The sequence below is a fragment of the Achroia grisella genome, unplaced genomic scaffold, assembly GCF_030625045.1.
Source record: "Achroia grisella isolate CSIRO2021 unplaced genomic scaffold, CSIRO_AGI_Agris_v1 utg770, whole genome shotgun sequence".
In the NCBI taxonomy this organism is placed as follows: domain Eukaryota; kingdom Metazoa; phylum Arthropoda; class Insecta; order Lepidoptera; family Pyralidae; genus Achroia; species Achroia grisella.
The window spans coordinates 1,998,773-2,016,866 of NW_026713016.1; the positions used below are offsets into that span (position 1 = coordinate 1,998,773).

Consider the following 18,094-nt stretch of genomic DNA (forward strand, 5'->3'; position numbering starts at 1 on the left):
ACATACGAGCACCCATTTACCTACCTAATTAAATTTAGAATAGTTTTTAAGTACATATAATCATAGTTAAAAACAACAATAATATGGTTTTGCGTATATTACCACAAACTAAAAAATAGTAGAAAATGGTACATAAGATAAATAATATCCAAGATTATAGTAGGTAATACATTAAATATGTACATTTAAATTTCATCAAGTGTCAGCAGCATTAAAACGAAACGTATACAAAACTAAAATAGTTTATATGAAATAACCTAGTACATATATATATATATATATATATATATATATATATATATATATATAAGTAGCATATATATATATATATATATATAATATAGTACATATATATATATATAATTTAATACATATATATATGTTTTTAATTTCTCTTACTATTATTACTATTGATCACATTTTACGTCAAGAGTACAGTAATTTGAATAAGCTCATAAGCCTTTACAACTACTTCTTATAAAAAAGCTTTATTTACATGAAATACGCGATAGAACTAATTCATAATCACATTGAAGTAATAACTTGGTGGAATAAAACACATGTTTATGCAAATAAAGTCCTTTGGTCCTCAATTGAATGAACATAATATTATTTAAGAAATTATACAATGTCAATCGTTGTTACATTTATGGCAGAATATTAATCACGCCCCAGATATTAAAAATAATAAAAAATATATCATTTAGAACAATTCTGAAATTTGAAAATTAACGTATATTATAGAAACCCTAGGCTTCTATTCAGCTAATGAGTTCAAGCATACAGGTCGTGCGGAGTGAGAACCGCGCGCGGGGGCCGACACCCGCGTCATATCCACGTACGTTCCACGTTAGCATGCGCATCATTTCCGGCACACTCGTTGTGCGGTCCAGACGCGCCTCGTCTTTGTCAGGTGCTGGTCATCAAAGTATTGTTGTACGTGCTGTGCATCGAGATCCGTATTGTGCCTGTCGGTTTAAAACAAACGCGTTAAATTGCATTGAATTTAGACGGCGTCATGAGCATGCGAATCCGGTATTTAGCGGTAGTTGTATGTAATGCTATAAAGCGTTTGCATGACCTGCTTATTGCTGTCCATAACCCAGAGAATAGCTTGAAGCGCCAGGCTAAGGAATAGGGTTAGGAAACAATCTCTACTTGTTAAACAAAATACTACCTGGGAAAATGTAGAGCCTAACTACGGAATGAACCAAGCCAATTCAGGTAGTGCCACGAATATTTGTTTTACATAACATCGATAAAATCAAATTACCACATGACAGTTCGTAAATGACCCAGAATATCTCCTACTTGTGTATTTTATTTGCATGCAGCAAATGGGGAGACCCGGGTGGTTTTTTCATGAATTTTGTCGTTTTGGTAGTCACCTTGAATATACCTACGAAGAAGAATAGTTCCCGTCGATAATTTTGCACAAATCTTCGAGTCACGATATTACATCACAGTATGCTTACCTACTATAGGTAAAGGTTTTTATAAAACAAAAAATAGGCCAAAAGAAGCTACATTAGAACAAAAGATCGCTAAAGGTTATTAAATAAGGAAAAAACTAAAGTAATCAAGCAGTTTTAAATTGAAGTTACAGAAAGCTAACATCTATTGGCCACTAGGTATTTTTAATTTGTTATTGTTATAATGCTACTTACAATGCAGCTCTAATACGTTGTTATATTGTTTTTAAGACAGATATATACAATTTGAATGTACAACATAGATGCCTAATGGCAACTTACTGGTACCATTTTTTCTGCTAGGTGAGAGCGATCGGACGGATCTGTCGAGGCGATCGGTGCCAAAAGGCCTATGTCTACTGAGTCCACCGCCGCCCAAAGCACCACAGCACCAGAAGAATTGTTTGAAGCCTCGTCTAAACCTGACAAATCATTTAATAGAATAATATATTTTAATGATGACATATGTCCGTTGGATATTTATCTCGATAGCGGATACTATTTAGTATCAGAAGTCAGCTTGTATGTTATTGTTTAAAAAAACCTACCAATATTGTACGCTATAAATATAAAGAGCTCCTTTAGTTTGTAAAAAAACACAGAATTGCATTTTTATTTTTGTATTTACATTAAATTCAAGTCGATACGAAATTTTTACTTGTTAATTTTTCTTCTACTGTCCAAATTCAACGATGCTTAATTTAAGTTAAGAATAAATGGCAAAATACTCAATTAGTATTTACTGTTATATATTTTTTTAATTATTCATTTAATAATCAATCAAATATAGTCATATTTATGCATTGAATTCATAAACTTATGAAATATAAAATATTTAAAAGCCATACTTGGAATTCATCCAGCAGTATATGATGGGGTTGTACATAGAGTTGCTCATTGCTAGCCAGTAGAAGCCGAGGTATATTTCTTGTATGTGAGGGTAGTTCACTACGTCGGGGTAGTATGATGTGACCACGAAGTACACGTGGAATGGCAGCCAGCACACCGCAAATATGACAACCACAACTATCATCATTTTCACAACCTGCGACAAATAAAAGAAAATATGTAGAGTGGATGTGGATATATATATAACATTATATTCTGTATAAATATTAGAACAATAAAATTATTAAATATTTGTGTATTGTATGTACAAAATATTCTTCACTGCATGTAGGTCTTGATAATTTCTTAATTAAATTGTTACGATTTGATAGGTGTAATTTGAGATTGTGGCAGTTTATTGATCGTTAATAGTTTCTACTAAGGCATATTGTGACGGAAGTGGCAACATCTGTTTTGATATTAAAGGTAAATTGTGTAAATTTACCTTTAATAATAACGGAATATTTACATACATGAAAGATATTTTCACTTGACAAAAATGATTATATTACGCATTATTATGAAAATTCATTATTATCACAATGTATATATTCTATATGCCATTTAAAATATATACATAGATATATAAATATATACAACTACATTAAATATATACACATTTAAATATATAAATTAACAAAATCGGATAATGTATGTACAAAACAATTCTGTCACATGCAAAAGAACAAGACAAATAGGAAGAACGACTACAAAATACGAGTATTTACATAGAGACATAATAGAATTTAACTAAGTACTTAAAAATGGTTCGTTAACTTAATAAAACAGATAGAGCTGTTTAATAAAGTATAATTGATGTGTGAGAATAATTCAAGAAGATCACACTCTGCTTTCGTCATACTGCGCATGTTTAATTAATCAAATGTGAGTATGCCGTTAAATACACGTGTGTAATGCTCGACCGCATACACGTCACTTAGAGATTCATGATGTAATGACTGTGCAGAATTACAGTAAATCACTCTAGTTTGTATAATAAGCCAAGTGGTAGTAAGCTGTAAGCCTAACCAACAGTCAAGTCTATGCAGAGTAATTATGTTGTGCACAGAAAGCAATATGAACTATTACTAAATCATTTGTACTATAAACTGCATCAGGATTGGTCCACTTGTATGTAGTAGACCAGAATAATAGAATTATTATTTAATCTATGTCTATGCCCTCATAATTGATCGAACCCTTTATACAAATTTGATAGTGATTACTAAATTCGATTACTTATTATTAAAATAATTTAAAGACTCTACAATTATTCGATGTTAAGTATCCCATCGACAATTATTATAGAAATATTTGTTTTCTTGCAAATAAAATACAGTCTACAGCTTATAATTGCTCTCTGTAGGTAAAATTTTGTTTGAAATCGTCTAAGTGATATTTTAGTTTAATCATTACATTAAAAAAAATCAAATCCTCTCTACCTGTATTTATAACTACTTAATTGCAAAATAGTAGAAGTAGTTATAAAAACGGAGTATATAAGTAGTAACAATCTGAAACGTAGGTAAAATTTAAATAAAATATATTATATAGATACATTGCTTCAAGATACAACCACAAAAATCAATTAAAAATAAATTACCCCTGCCTAATTTATTTTCAATTAATTTTTGTGATTGTGTCTTGAAGTAATGTATCTATATAATATATTTTATATGGATTTTTGTAATTGTAACTTGAATTTTTCTTGAAAAATATTCATGTTCTCAGTATAGCATTCTATCTTATAATACACGTACTATATAAATTCCATATTAAAAGTCACAACTTTTAAAAGAAATCGTCTTTACTAATAGAGTACATTATTAAGATCTTATCCCCAAAAGGACCCGATGAATTGGATTAATTACCTAATTTCAGATAATTCCGTCAACGTAATTATTTGAGATTTTATATAATGACACTTAATTAAGTCCATTTGTTATGAAGAGTATTTGCTTCGAAAACTGCTATCAGATGGTTATTTGGATTTGTTATTATGATAAAATAATATTACGAAATGGTATTAATTAAAGTCTGTGGACTATGGAAGGCCATGGTCTTTGTAAGACCTATTATTATTCATACTCGTAAGTTCCTTTTACTTACACTAACATCCATTAATCTGACAAATCTATCAGTCCATGATTATTATATCGAATTTAAAAGAATAGAATAGAATAGAATGATTTCGGGATGAGAAGAACTGACAAGCAATTCTTTTAAATAAATGTTGTAAATAGAGATTATTTTTTTAATTAATTAAAATTTGGGAGAATCGTGTAACTACCAGTATATGTTATTGCAAAAGCAAATAGTCTAATAAGTGTTAAGCACCCGTACACAAGTATGACGAATGATAATATCTCTGTAATATTTAATACCATTTGTAGAGTTAGTTAATCATAGAGACAGCGGTAGACCCGTCCCATGCTGTGTTGGATTCGTATATTGGGCGAAATAGATGTCATGTGCATGGGGACCTATTAATTTTGGCGTCAAGCAGTTCGCTTGCATGCTGTATTATGGTTTGAAGTGAATTTTAGCAGTAAAATGATAAAGTGCTAATACTGTGTCTAAAGATTTAGGTACTAAACAGAACAGCCACCATTGTTCTATAAAGAAAAATAAATAGATAATACAATTTGTAGTTACATAGATATAATAAAAAATAAAAAGATTTTTTTTACAGTTGTACGTATTAGATATATAACCCGTGAGCATGATGTTCATAACAACGACGAAATGTCGGGATTTCATAAATAATATTATAGACAATATAAGCAGTATCATCTAGTCTCAAGCTAAGCAGAGCTTGTGTTGTGGTTTTTAGACAACCGCTATAAATAATTAACTTTTTTGTAAATACATACATATAAAATACTTAAACAATCATACTCATGAAGACAAATATTTGTATTGCCCGGCCATAGACCCTGCGACCACTAGGTGAACTAGTATCTGGATGAAAGCAAGGTGGTTAATCAAATGAATCTATCTCTGAATGATCATCCTTGATCATATCATCAACAAATGTCTGTTGATATTCCAGCCATGTTATATACGTTGTTATATACGTAAGGTTCATTTTCGAACTATCATGTTCGCATCTCACGCAATCATTAATCACCACAATCATAGTCTAACTGCCAATCCCATATATCTCTTCGGTGTGCATTGTGCGAGATTTGTCTTAATTAATGATCGTTTACCCAATGCGATATACATTACTTTTTCCTAAACCTTTTCTTTCGTCCAAAACATCGTATTATACGTAAGATAACATATTATAACATAAGATATTTTGAACCTAAGATGTTACAACATAAGATCTAATTTCCTTAAACTATTCCTTCATTACGTCACGTCATGTAAAGTTGACGTCAGAAGCAACATTTACCATATCCACTGGGTTATTTTTCACTGGCAAAAGTTATTTTGAATACAATCCGCAGAAGAACCAGTGACATAGCCCGAAGAATTGCGACTTTGAAGTGGCAATACACATAGTCGTAGGACAGATGGCCGTTGGGGGTAAAAAAAGGACTGGGAAGGCCTCCAGCAAGGTGGACCGACGTCTGGTCACGGGAAGGCATTGGATAAAATTACAATGTACATTCCTGCGATAATGATGATGATGATGATTCTTCAGTGTTCGTTCTATCTCTATTCAGAGACCTTGCGTCTACCCTCACCCAAGCGCGAGAGTAATATTTTCCATCGAAATTTTGCCGTAAATATTTACGTTCCATCCTACTCGGCTAACTCTATTGTTACAATAAATATATTTTTTTCAGTTATTCTGAAAATTCAATATTATTCCAATGTATTGCATTTTATGAAAATTTTATACTATCTTAGATTGTTAATATAGAATAAGTTAAAAATAGGTCCTCTTATTTTTAAGCGAATATTGAGTTGTTCAGCTACGTTATATTTGTTTAAAGAAAATCTTATTAGTGTGAAATATTGATATTAGTCGCCTTATCCTATGTATAAAATATCATCGAGTTTAATTAGTGATTGTAGAAACTTTTTATACGAGCGCTATTTGTATGCAGAGGAGTGGAGGACATGTAGTCTTAATCTGAGAAATTAAATTACATATCAGTCTTCCATAACTAAAAAGTTAGTCACACTTTAAGGATTAGCAACGCGTACGTAATACCACTGGTGTTATAAGAGTCCGTAGGCTATAACCATTTGCCATCGGATAGATCGTATGCTTGAATTGGTTATTGCCACTATTGGTATAAAAAATAAAGTCATACATAGAACTTAATACCATAAATTTTCAGTCACTAGGTAAGGAACTCACAACCTTAAGATCTAAGTCGAGTATCTTAACCACTAAGCCATTACACTGTTATATCTAAGGTAAGTAAATATATCTATTACATACCCTTCGTTTGCTTTTCACGTTGTCCAATTGTCGTTGGGTACATTCGCCGATAGATTGTGACCCCCACAGCTCGACCCCTACTCTCGCGTACGTGAAGGTCATCGATATTATCGGCAGGAAGTACGTTAACACCATAAAAGCGACATTATATCTGAAAATGGGAATAATAATATAATATCACCATAATGTAACAATAGTTTAATATTTACGATAATGTAGTTATATGGGGGGGGAGGTAATTGGTGGTATTGTGAACCGATGATCTAATTTCTAGAATATACCATATCAGATTGACCTCCACGCGGTTCCCCCTAGAAACCATCGTGATAAATTCCTAGTGAATTTGTCTCGATGGGTTAACTGACCTGACCTCATGCTCATCACTGGTGGCCCGCCAGCGTAAACCTTTAGCATAGACGGAAAAAAAAATTATACTATATACGTAAATTTTATAAAATTAAGATAAAATATTTCTGTAGTATTTAATCTGTCTGTCTATATATATAATAAAAATGTTTTACAATCACTGCTTGTTCATGGAAGATATACGGTAAATATATTATTATAGGATTCTAAGAATTTTTGTCTTGATTTTTTATCTGCGTTTGTTCGTGCTAATCATAGAAACTGTTTAGCCGTAACAGATAATCTTATTTGGATGCGGTTTTCACTAATGTGTGATTACATAATATAGTGTTTATTCGTATCGATTTACAAACAAAAGAGTTACAAATTCAGACGTTAGTTCAATAACATTCAGAAAGCATTTTATTACTTCCAGTTGATTCAGGATGTCAGCCAATCAAAGTCAAAGACAAAATTAAGAGCATCTTGTCTTTTTTTATAAGTAATGGAAAAATTCCGTTCACAGTAACGATAAAAGCCGTAGATCAAGAAAATTGAAGCACATATACACATTCGATTTACAAAATTCCGATAAAATGTTCAGCTGAGCCTCACTTGATTGAAGTGACTTCACTCATGCTTGACCTTATAAAGCTAATTTGAGACGAATGTGCCATTATTTGTTTCTGAAACAAAACAAAGGGGGGCCTGATGTATGCGTAACTAAGAAGCCGACCTTTACGAGGGAAGTTATTACCTTAATATATCACACGTGTGTATACGAAAATTTCAGGTAATAATAGCTACTATTTTTAACATCCTAATACTTTCTCCAAAAATAAGAAAGCTAAAAAGTTATTGCAAACAATGCGTAAAATGTTTACTTTTTGTAGTATAATTTTTATTTATGCTATCTAATTAGTTATTACTTATATAAAATATATTACAGTTTTATTTTATACTTTGTTCACGCGTAAAATATTTACTTTTTATTGTAATGTATATAATAGCTACTATTTTTAACATCCTAATACTTTCTCCAAAAATAAGAAAGCTAAAAAGTTATTGCAAACAATGCGTAAAATGTTTACTTTTTGTAGTATAATTTTTATTTATGCTATCTAATTAGTTATTACTTATATAAAATATATTACAGTTTTATTTTATACTTTGTACACGCGTAAAATATTTACTTTTTATTGTAATCCATTTATTTATGTTCTGATCACAGTTTAGCGAAGTAGACTTTGCGTCAATAAGAAGAGGACATTTGCGTAGACATCTCATCTTTTTCAAGCAGATTTTTAAGCTGTGTTTCGGTAGAAAGATGAGATAAGGCATTTAAATTACAGAATAAGAGTCATAATATCTTATATCTTCGGAATGGCAACATATAGGTGGTGCCATGGAAGTCACATGATGAATATCCATGTCCTGTTCCTATTCATAATACTTGTATGTGCAAGTGACGGTTACCATTTACCATCAGAGTCGTCAGCTTGTTTGTCAGTACAGTTACCTATGTAAAAAAAACAGTAGATATTGCAGTGGATATATAAATACAAAATTTGAGTTCACTCGTTACTTTGTGGTGCTTTAATAATAAAATTTAAATTTCCCTGCAAACGGTTTTTAGTTCGTTCTCTATTTTCTAATTCATATTATGAATTTATTATATTTTACTGTACTTTTTGAGGCGAATTTTATACATCAAAAATACATGTACATTATTTTATTATACATACCCTACTACGTACTATAAATTTGTGACATTTGGTAGAATTAATATTACATATAGTCTACGTCACTTTGGAATAATGCATCTTTTAAATAGTGAAATAATTATAAGTCAGTGTAGTGGTTCATGATTTAATTTCTTCGCAATAAAATCCGCTCAATGTCTGTATACTATTAGAACTTTATATGTAGTAAACACTTTGAATGCACGGGATCCATCCTAACGTCGCTCAAATACAATAGATTCGGTCCAAGGGATTCGCATCGTCATTCATATTGCGAACTACTAAGGAATGTTATACTCTTTCTGCTGCTCTATTCTTGGAGAATTGCAATCTAAGACTCTGTGAATAGGGAATATGTACAAGAGTGCTTACAATCGGGTTGCTAGTTGGTACATTTGTGTTTTTAAATATTTATATGAACACTATTTTGAATATCAAAACAGTGTTCATTTTTTTACACCGTTTTGTTTATATACATTTTCTCTACCATACGGCCGACTTAGCATGTTTTTATATATTGTATGTTTTTGTTATATATATTCTATTGCTCTATTCATTGTCATCATCGTTGGATGCACAGATCCCAGCGTCTTACATCTGTATGTGGTGCAATTTGTGTCCCATACATTGTATCATTTCCCATGAGATGAAGAATGAATGTCATTTAGTTTATCATAAGTAAATAAATAAAATATACGTATAATTTGTAAAAATCACGGCATCTTACCACGTTTTATTTTTATTGATTTTTACTATATTTAATATTATAAATAAAGACCGCGTCAATTATAAAAAAACAATTACAAAACAGTATAAATAAAAAATATAATAAGTTGTGAATATAAATTAAAACAAATAAATTTTATACAGTACTAGTTGTATCCTACTGCCCTGCGTATTTAGAATATAGCCTATTTTAGAAGCCAATACTGTAGCTATTTATATGTAAAAAAAATATTAAAATCGGTCAAGTATTTTATAAGTTTATCTATTATAAACAAACATATAAATATTATTAATCTTTATCATTATACGGATAGATGAATACGCAATAACCCAATTATTACATTATGGTAGGACGGCCCTAGAAGACTATCTTCAGGAGTACAGAACAGTATTCTTTTTAAAAGACTCTTCAACTCTTGGTAGAGGACTTGAGGAGACTATATAAGTAGATGTCATATTATTCGTGTTTTTGCAAGCATACAGCTCATACGACAGTGAAGTAGTGGCTATGGAGACATGACACTCAGTAGTATTAATTAAAAATAGCAATTCTTTATAGTTACAATTACCGTTATAGTATATTCTAGATTGTGAATAATGCTGTTCACAATTAAAGGTGTTTTTTACGTAAACAATAAAAATCTAAAAATAAAGAATATAATAGTAAAAAATTGTCGTATGCAGAAATCATCACCAAATTAAAAATGATTTTGATGTTGCACTTTAGTGTTTTTATGTATGTTTTAGTGTAAAATGTCTACAAGATATTGCAAGATAATATTAAAAGTCTGAAATCTTGAATTAATGTGAGAAAATGAATAATTTTGTCATAACTCACTACTTTGTTTGGGACTAGATGGCGCGATGGATGATAAATTGTTTTGGATCATTATGCTATAATATAAGTTTTATAATTGATTAGTGTTTATATACAAATAATAATAGCACATCTACACTCGTGATACAATATATCTTCTCACATTTATATTTAGATTTTTTTACTTATTTTCTAACATTCATTTAAATGGACGGGCAGTCACACTTTCGCAATTATAATCATAAAGTAGATGTACATATCATATATTTATTTATTTGTAAACTCTTTGTTGCATATATATGTCTCTTGAATATGTATTTCTTGTTACACAAGAATTACAGAGACAAGCGATATAATAAATAAATAATCCTGGACAATTAACATAGCGCCATCTAGTCCCACGATATGCAGAGCTTGTTTTATGGGTACTAAACATCTGACATAAATACTTAGATATTTTATTTTTTCTAAATACATACTTAATATATTATATATATTATTATAAAATACCCAGACCGATACAGACAATAATTATATTAATTAAACATACTGTTGAATACAAGTGTTTGTGCCGTGCGAGGAATCGACCCCGCGACCATCGGAAGTAAAGCGGTGTGCTAGACCACAAAGGTCGTGTACATATAGATATACAAAAATCGGTCTTAAAGCAATCTCTTCCAGACAATCTTTGGGTAGTGCAAAACACACAATACACAAAACACATACAAATTAGTTGTTAGGATTATAAAAAGGTGCGTTGTTATAATTTGAATATTACGTATTCTATCTGCGACCGTAACTTTACGACATATAATCTAAGTTAAAATTTACTCGAAACGCGCCATTTTTGATGGCTGAGCATATAACTTTTTTATCACGTGATATGAGTGACGTAGCATGCAAAGATAAATTATTAAAAAAACTGCAGAGCCAAGTTATATAGACCAATGGGTTATAAACTGGTATCTCGATCGCTGAATATCTAAATTTACGTCTGCAGACTGATTTTCGGATGTGATGAGATCGAAACTTAAACGAAAATATATGTACATAAGATATACTTTATTTACTAATACAAATAAAGTATAGTTTCGTTTTAAGACTAGTACAATATGTATATATACTATACATATGTGTATAAATATATCAAGGTGGGCTTAGTGCTGAAATATTTTTTTTTTCAGTATATAAATATAAGAATATATTTAATGATATTACAAAACAAGGTTACTGATTAGACATTCGAAAGAGACTTTCACTAACACAATAAAAAGATAGATATTGTTAATTAAATGTCATCAATTTGAAGAAATTTCCATTTAATATCTATTTGATTCTCAGAAAATAATATAATAATCTATATCGAAGAAATGAAATGGCGAATACTTTCGAAAATTAAAATATTTTAGTAAATCTTTGAGTTATATTTATTACTAGCTGTGCCCGCGTCTTCGTCCGCGTGGAATTTAAGTTTATTTTTCTAAAATCGAAATAGCCTAAGTTTACTCCCTATTACATCAGCTACCTGCCAATAAAAGTCTCGTCAAAATCGGACCAGCTATTTCAGAGATTAGATGAAACATACAGGCTGACAGACAGATAGACAAAAATTGTAAATAATGTTATTTTGGTGTATGTACCCTATTTATATGCATATGAATGCATGTAGTAAAAACGGTTATTTCAATATTACAAGCAGACATTCCAATTTTATTTACATGTATAGATGCTGCAAAGTTACTCTTTATAGCACTGCCACTGGAAGCTTTACAACCTCCTCTATTAATAATCAAATTCCGACAATGATTTAATCTACACCCATATTGCGACAAGTGTTTAGAATGTAGCTTGGTGGCTTAATGTTGAGTATTTTTGACAATCTGCGTTTAAAATATTTAGATATATTTTTAGGAAGACAAATTACTCACATGTACTCAAGTTGAGATCTCGTCGTTATTCCATCAGGCCACTCTGGGAAGCAAACTCGTCTGAAAAGAGAATTAAATGTAATTATCATACAAAGATAACTCAGAGCAAAAGTTTTTTGAAAAACAGTGAATACCTACAATGGAAAGCGAGAGTACAAAATAATTTATAACCATTTAAAAATATTTTAAATGAATATTTTAGATCTTTAGTAATATATTACACATATAGTAATTTATTTTATTTGTATATACACACACATATATTTAATGTGTATGTGTTATACTATTCCTTGATAATAAAATATTTTTCTTATTATTTTGTATGTCATCCGTCAGATGTTTCTGTAGGATTACAGATGATTATTCTTATAGATAAGCTTTAAAGTTATCATCATAATATGTATTATAATTGCGAAAATCTATGCCTGTTTTTTTTATTTTTCTATATGGCATGACGAGGGCGTACATAGGTTTATCTAAAAAAATACAGAAGAGCTCACGGGTGACAGCTCGATTGATGAATTCCTTAAATATGTATTTAGAATGTAAAATGTTTAATAGTAATTCTTCTATTCAGCAATACTAGATAATCACTATATCTTAAACGTTGAGAGGTAGACTGCGCTACTAGCATAAATTTCGCAATTCCTATAATAAATTTTCTGTCTATTAGCAATCTTCATAAGTAAAATAGTATCTCTTAATTTAACAAACAAACATTTCCCGAACATCGTTCATTTAGTTAGGTGATTAGTTTAATTTTCAACAATGTCGCTCTGGGTACATATGTTGCAATTAAGTACTTCTAAACTTTTACTGAACAATGTAGTTAACTTTCATTTAGTTAAGTGCACAGAATGATTGTATGTACAACATTGCAGTATTTTAATAAATTAATGGACTGGCTGAGTTTAATGGAATTTAAATTCCATTTTATAGTTAAATAGAATGGCGTAATTACCATATCGGATAGGAAGTTTTCAACTTAAACTTACGCTGGAGAAAATAAAGATATTTATTTACTTTCCTTGAATAATTTTATACGGCGCCGCGGCGGTAGACTTTGTAAAAAGTCGTCTTAAAGAGTATCTCAGTCTCACTTATTTTAGTTTCTTAACACCTTGATTGAAAGATGAGGCAATAAGCCAGTGAAATTGCAGAACATGACGGCGTAACATCGTAGTCTTCCGGAACGACAATGTCTGAGATATACCACGAGTGTCACATGATGACGCGTGACCATCGTGCTGTTCATGTATATATAATCGAGGCTTACCATTTACCACCAGGTAAGTAAGCTTGTTTAGCATTCCAATTACATAAAAAAAACGAAACGAGTCATTTCGTAATATAAATTGGGTTTTATTTACGTTGAAACAGAAACATAAAGTAGATTCAATTACGGCATAATTTACTTTATTTAAATGCGTGTCTGTTCTAAGTAGTTAGTGAGTTAGTGTATGTTTTTGTGATTCACTCCAAAACCCGGAATCGTATTAATACCTGTATATTTTCTATATTATTACTACTGTATCTTCTATACGCATAGGCAGGAATATTTTATCTATGTTACTATTAGATGTATATACTGGCTGTGTATGTTATAATAATTTGTACTGAATATGATGAAATAACTTTCTATATGTGAAATTATTTATAAAAAACCAGACAAATATTTTTTGATTCAATACAAAAAATTAAATCATTCGTCTTTATAATATTAGTATGCTATGGTTAGGCAGTAGGGCATCATTCAATAACGGATTTTTTTGCTTGGAACGAATACGATATAGATGGCGTCATTGGTATCGGTATTGTAATTCTTCGTGATTGTGCAAACATTCAAAATACAAATCTATTTTTTCATAAACATAATCTGTTTAAAATAAAATTATTAAGAATGAAATAATGGGTCTAGAAAAGGTATTCCTATAAGTTTACTAAATTTCATATTTATCTGTATTAGATTGCATTTAAGCATTGCCAATAGTCAGTAATATTATGTTATATGCGGTATGGGCTCGTGACCCGCCTCGATTTCACAGTAGTGCAATTAGAGTAAACTATTTTTTTTTACTAAAATATAGATCATATTACTCGCTGATAACATAGCTTTGTAGAGGTGTAAGAATTTTTAAAAATGGTTCCAGTATTTTTTTAGTTTATGTAACACAAAACATCAATACGGAAGTCCCTGAGCAACAGGCAAGTTACTTAATACTTAATCTTCTTGTGCTAAACTAGCAATCCGAATAAGTGTTAGAGTAAAAAAAAGTCTATGCGAAAGTGCTTCTATTATCGTTATTTCTATTTTTATTTATATTATATTCCATCTTTATAACATTACCATCATTTGAGTATATATCTTGAGTGTGTAAAATAACGATCTCATTACTACTGTAATACAGGGATCTCTGTCACTGCAGACCGCCCTAGTTTTCCTTAATAAAGTGAATGACAGTAAAAATGATCGAGTAGGTAATTAACCATTAATGGCGCTATAAAAAGTCATCCCTAATCAAAGAAGACTTATTACGAAGCACTACTGCTGATTTTTAAAGATTTAGGAATATTGTCTATGTACAATGTTACTATGTTACTAACAATATAAACCCGAAAGATTGTGAGTATGGATGGATGGATGGATGTTTGTTACTGTTTCACGCAAAAACTAGTGAACGGATTTTGATGAAACTTTACACTAATATAACTTATACATCAAAATAACACATAAACTATAATTTTAAAAAATATTACTTAAATTGAATGAAATATAATGATAACTGTTAAGTAGGTTTGAAGCAGACGAAGTTGCGCAGGTCAGCTAGTTAACAATAAATTTCGGAAAATAGGAAATTTGTACATAATATATGTACTTGTTAAGTATAAATATGACATGTATTATGAGACATCAATTATTAAAAAAAAAAGACACATCATACTTATAATATTTTTTAAAAAGACAATAATAAGAACCTAGAAAATATAAATAAATAACTTTCACGAAATGTATGTTTTATAAATAAAATTACATTGTTGGGCAACATAAAGTTTTTATTACATTTTTACTGGGTTTACAGTCTTGCTTGTATCGTTAATAGGTTCTATAATACTTCAATCGAGTAATACTAATAATATGCACAGCTGTCTACACGGTCAGAATATAAAATATATCTGAAAGTTAAAGTCCATTCGCACTAACGCGAGAGGCGTAAAATATTGGACCTAGGTCATAGATAACCAAACCACCTGCATATAGAATTCTTTGTTTGCAATCGGAATTTCTTTGGACATTTTAATATCCAACAATGTATTTCTGATGGTGTTTTTCCCAATTTAATGAAACATAGCAAAATAACTCCACTCTTTAAGTCAGGAGAAAAACTGTGGTAGGTAATTATACCTATATCTATCTTACCAGTATTGAGTAAAGTGTTTGAAAAAATTATGCTCAATCAAATGCTGCAACACTTTAAAGTAAATAAACTGCTTCATAGTCGACAATTTGGTTTCACGGCCGGTAAATCAACTACTGATGCCGGTGTAGTTCTCATTAAATATATATTTGATTCTTGGGATATTCAGGATGCATCGGTGTATTTTGTATCTTTAAAAGCATTTGATTGCGTTATATATTTTGAGTGTGAACATAACGGTATTAGATATGAATACAAAGCATGATGAAATCTCTATCTAAATAATAGAATGCAAGTTGTCGAAATTAATAAAGTGAATGACAGTAAAAATGATGTTCCTCAGGTAATTAACCATTATTTTCGCTATAAAAATGATCTTCCTTATATGGTAGAAAAGATAGCTGACATAGTTCTGTTTGCTGATGATACTTCATTTTTAAAGTCAATCGAATATTGATGATTTGGACGTAGTAAATGCTCTTTCTTATGTTTTAAAATATTTACGGAAAATATGTTACTATGGATGGATAAAATAAATGTATCAAATTTACTACCAATGTTTCAGATTCAAAAATCATGTTGGACAATGAACGGATTTTGATGATACTGTATTTCTAATATAACTTAGATTACATCAAAATAACACATAAACTATAATTTTAAAAAATATTACTTAAATTGAATGAAATATAATGATAACTGTTACTTTAGGTTTGATTATGTCGTATGGTATTTTGTTTGCGCAGGTCAGCTGATATAACAATAATTTTACGGAAAATAGGGCCATTTGTACATTAATATATGTACTTGTTAAGTATAAATATGACATGTATTATATACATCAATTATTAAAAAAAAAGACATCATACTTATAATATTTTTTAAAAAGTAACAATAACAAACTGATTTTAGAAAATATAAATAAATAATTCGTTTTATGGAAATGTATGTTTTATAAATAAAATACCATCTGTTATAAATGGGCAACAAAAAGATTTTTATAAAACATTTTTACTGGGTTTACTATAAAATTGAAGAATTCGTTAACGATAATAATGTTTTTGTAGGTTCTAAATAATACTTCAATCGATAATACTAATAATATGCAGCGATTTCTATGTTGATTGTCGGTCAGAATATAAAATATATCTGAAAGTTAAAGCAACACACAAGTTTCTTGCTCACTAACGCGATGAAGGCATTAAAATATTGACCTAGGTCAAAATATGATATTCAAAAGTGCATATAGAATGAGTTTATTTGAATAAAGATTATTTCTATTTCTACATTTTAATATCCAACGAACTCTTATATTATCTGCCTTGAGTTTATTGTCTATGGTCTACCTGTTTATCATATCGATTCACTTACAGATGGTAGATTCGATACAAGAATTTATTTTCATGATTTTTTCCGTTTGTTTTGGTCAGAGCATTTTTTAGCTGTGGTTTCTTCCGTATGAAATTTATAGGCTATGTGTTATTACGATGTATAAGCTATATTATTGTAACGTTTCATCAAGGTCCATTCAGTAGTTTTTGCGTGAAAAAGTAACAACCAAAAATCCATCTATCCATACATAATTACAAACTTTTGTTTATATAATATTGTTTGTATAATATTAATAAGATTTTGGTGTGTAAATAGAATTGTGTCAAGAGCTCTACCTGCAAGAGCGTGGCTCTTAAAACATGAATGATTAAAGAGTGCTAAACAAGCTGACGATCTACTTGATGGTAAGTGGTAATTGTCGGCTATATATTTGAAGAGACCATGCCAGTTACGTCATCAATTGACGATAGACGACAGTACCCTTCATGCGTTGTTAATCCGAAGAACTAAGATTTTATGCAATGTAGATAATTTCACTACCATGTCTCACTCAGCTTACAAAGAAGTTGAAACAAGTACCACAAAAGTAACTATGCATACGATTATATACAATATCCAGTTTCTTAAGGGTCGACACCGCGTAACATCACTGCTGTTTCAGGCGTTCATAGACTACGGTAACCATTTCCCATCAGATGGGCTTGAGAGCCATCTTCGTGCTATAAAAACAAATTAAAATAAACCTCTATTAATATACTCTATCTCTATCTAAATTATTAAAAATACTATTTATATAATGAGTCGTTATATTACAAGTTATGTTTAATTTGGGAATACACAGCACTGTGTGTGTTATTCAAAGTTATGAAAGTATTTGTACATACAAGAAAAAATTGCATTATCCTGTCTATCACTTTTACTATTAGGCAGTTTGTATTTACAGAAAATCTTAAAAATATAAAGCTGAATAACATTTATTGAAAGAGTAACACAAGTTTCTTGTTCATTTCATTTGTTGCTTCCGAA

General features: G+C 30.1%; 1 protein-coding gene across 1 annotated transcript in view; it reads right to left on the minus strand.

Annotated features, from left to right (window-relative positions):
• Positions 1–399: 399 nt before the first annotated feature.
• Positions 400–18,094, minus strand: part of LOC131850449 (tachykinin-like peptides receptor 99D) — a 138,694-nt gene continuing 120,999 nt past the window's right edge. The window contains exons 6-10 of the mRNA XM_059200668.1: positions 12,321–12,380; positions 6,763–6,913; positions 2,321–2,517; positions 1,755–1,894; positions 400–968 (exon numbers count right to left, since the gene is read on the minus strand). Of these exons, the coding sequence (XP_059056651.1) occupies positions 910–968; positions 1,755–1,894; positions 2,321–2,517; positions 6,763–6,913; positions 12,321–12,380 (607 nt within the window). The 3' untranslated portion in view covers positions 400–909. The remainder of the gene's footprint in view (positions 969–1,754; positions 1,895–2,320; positions 2,518–6,762; positions 6,914–12,320; positions 12,381–18,094) is intronic.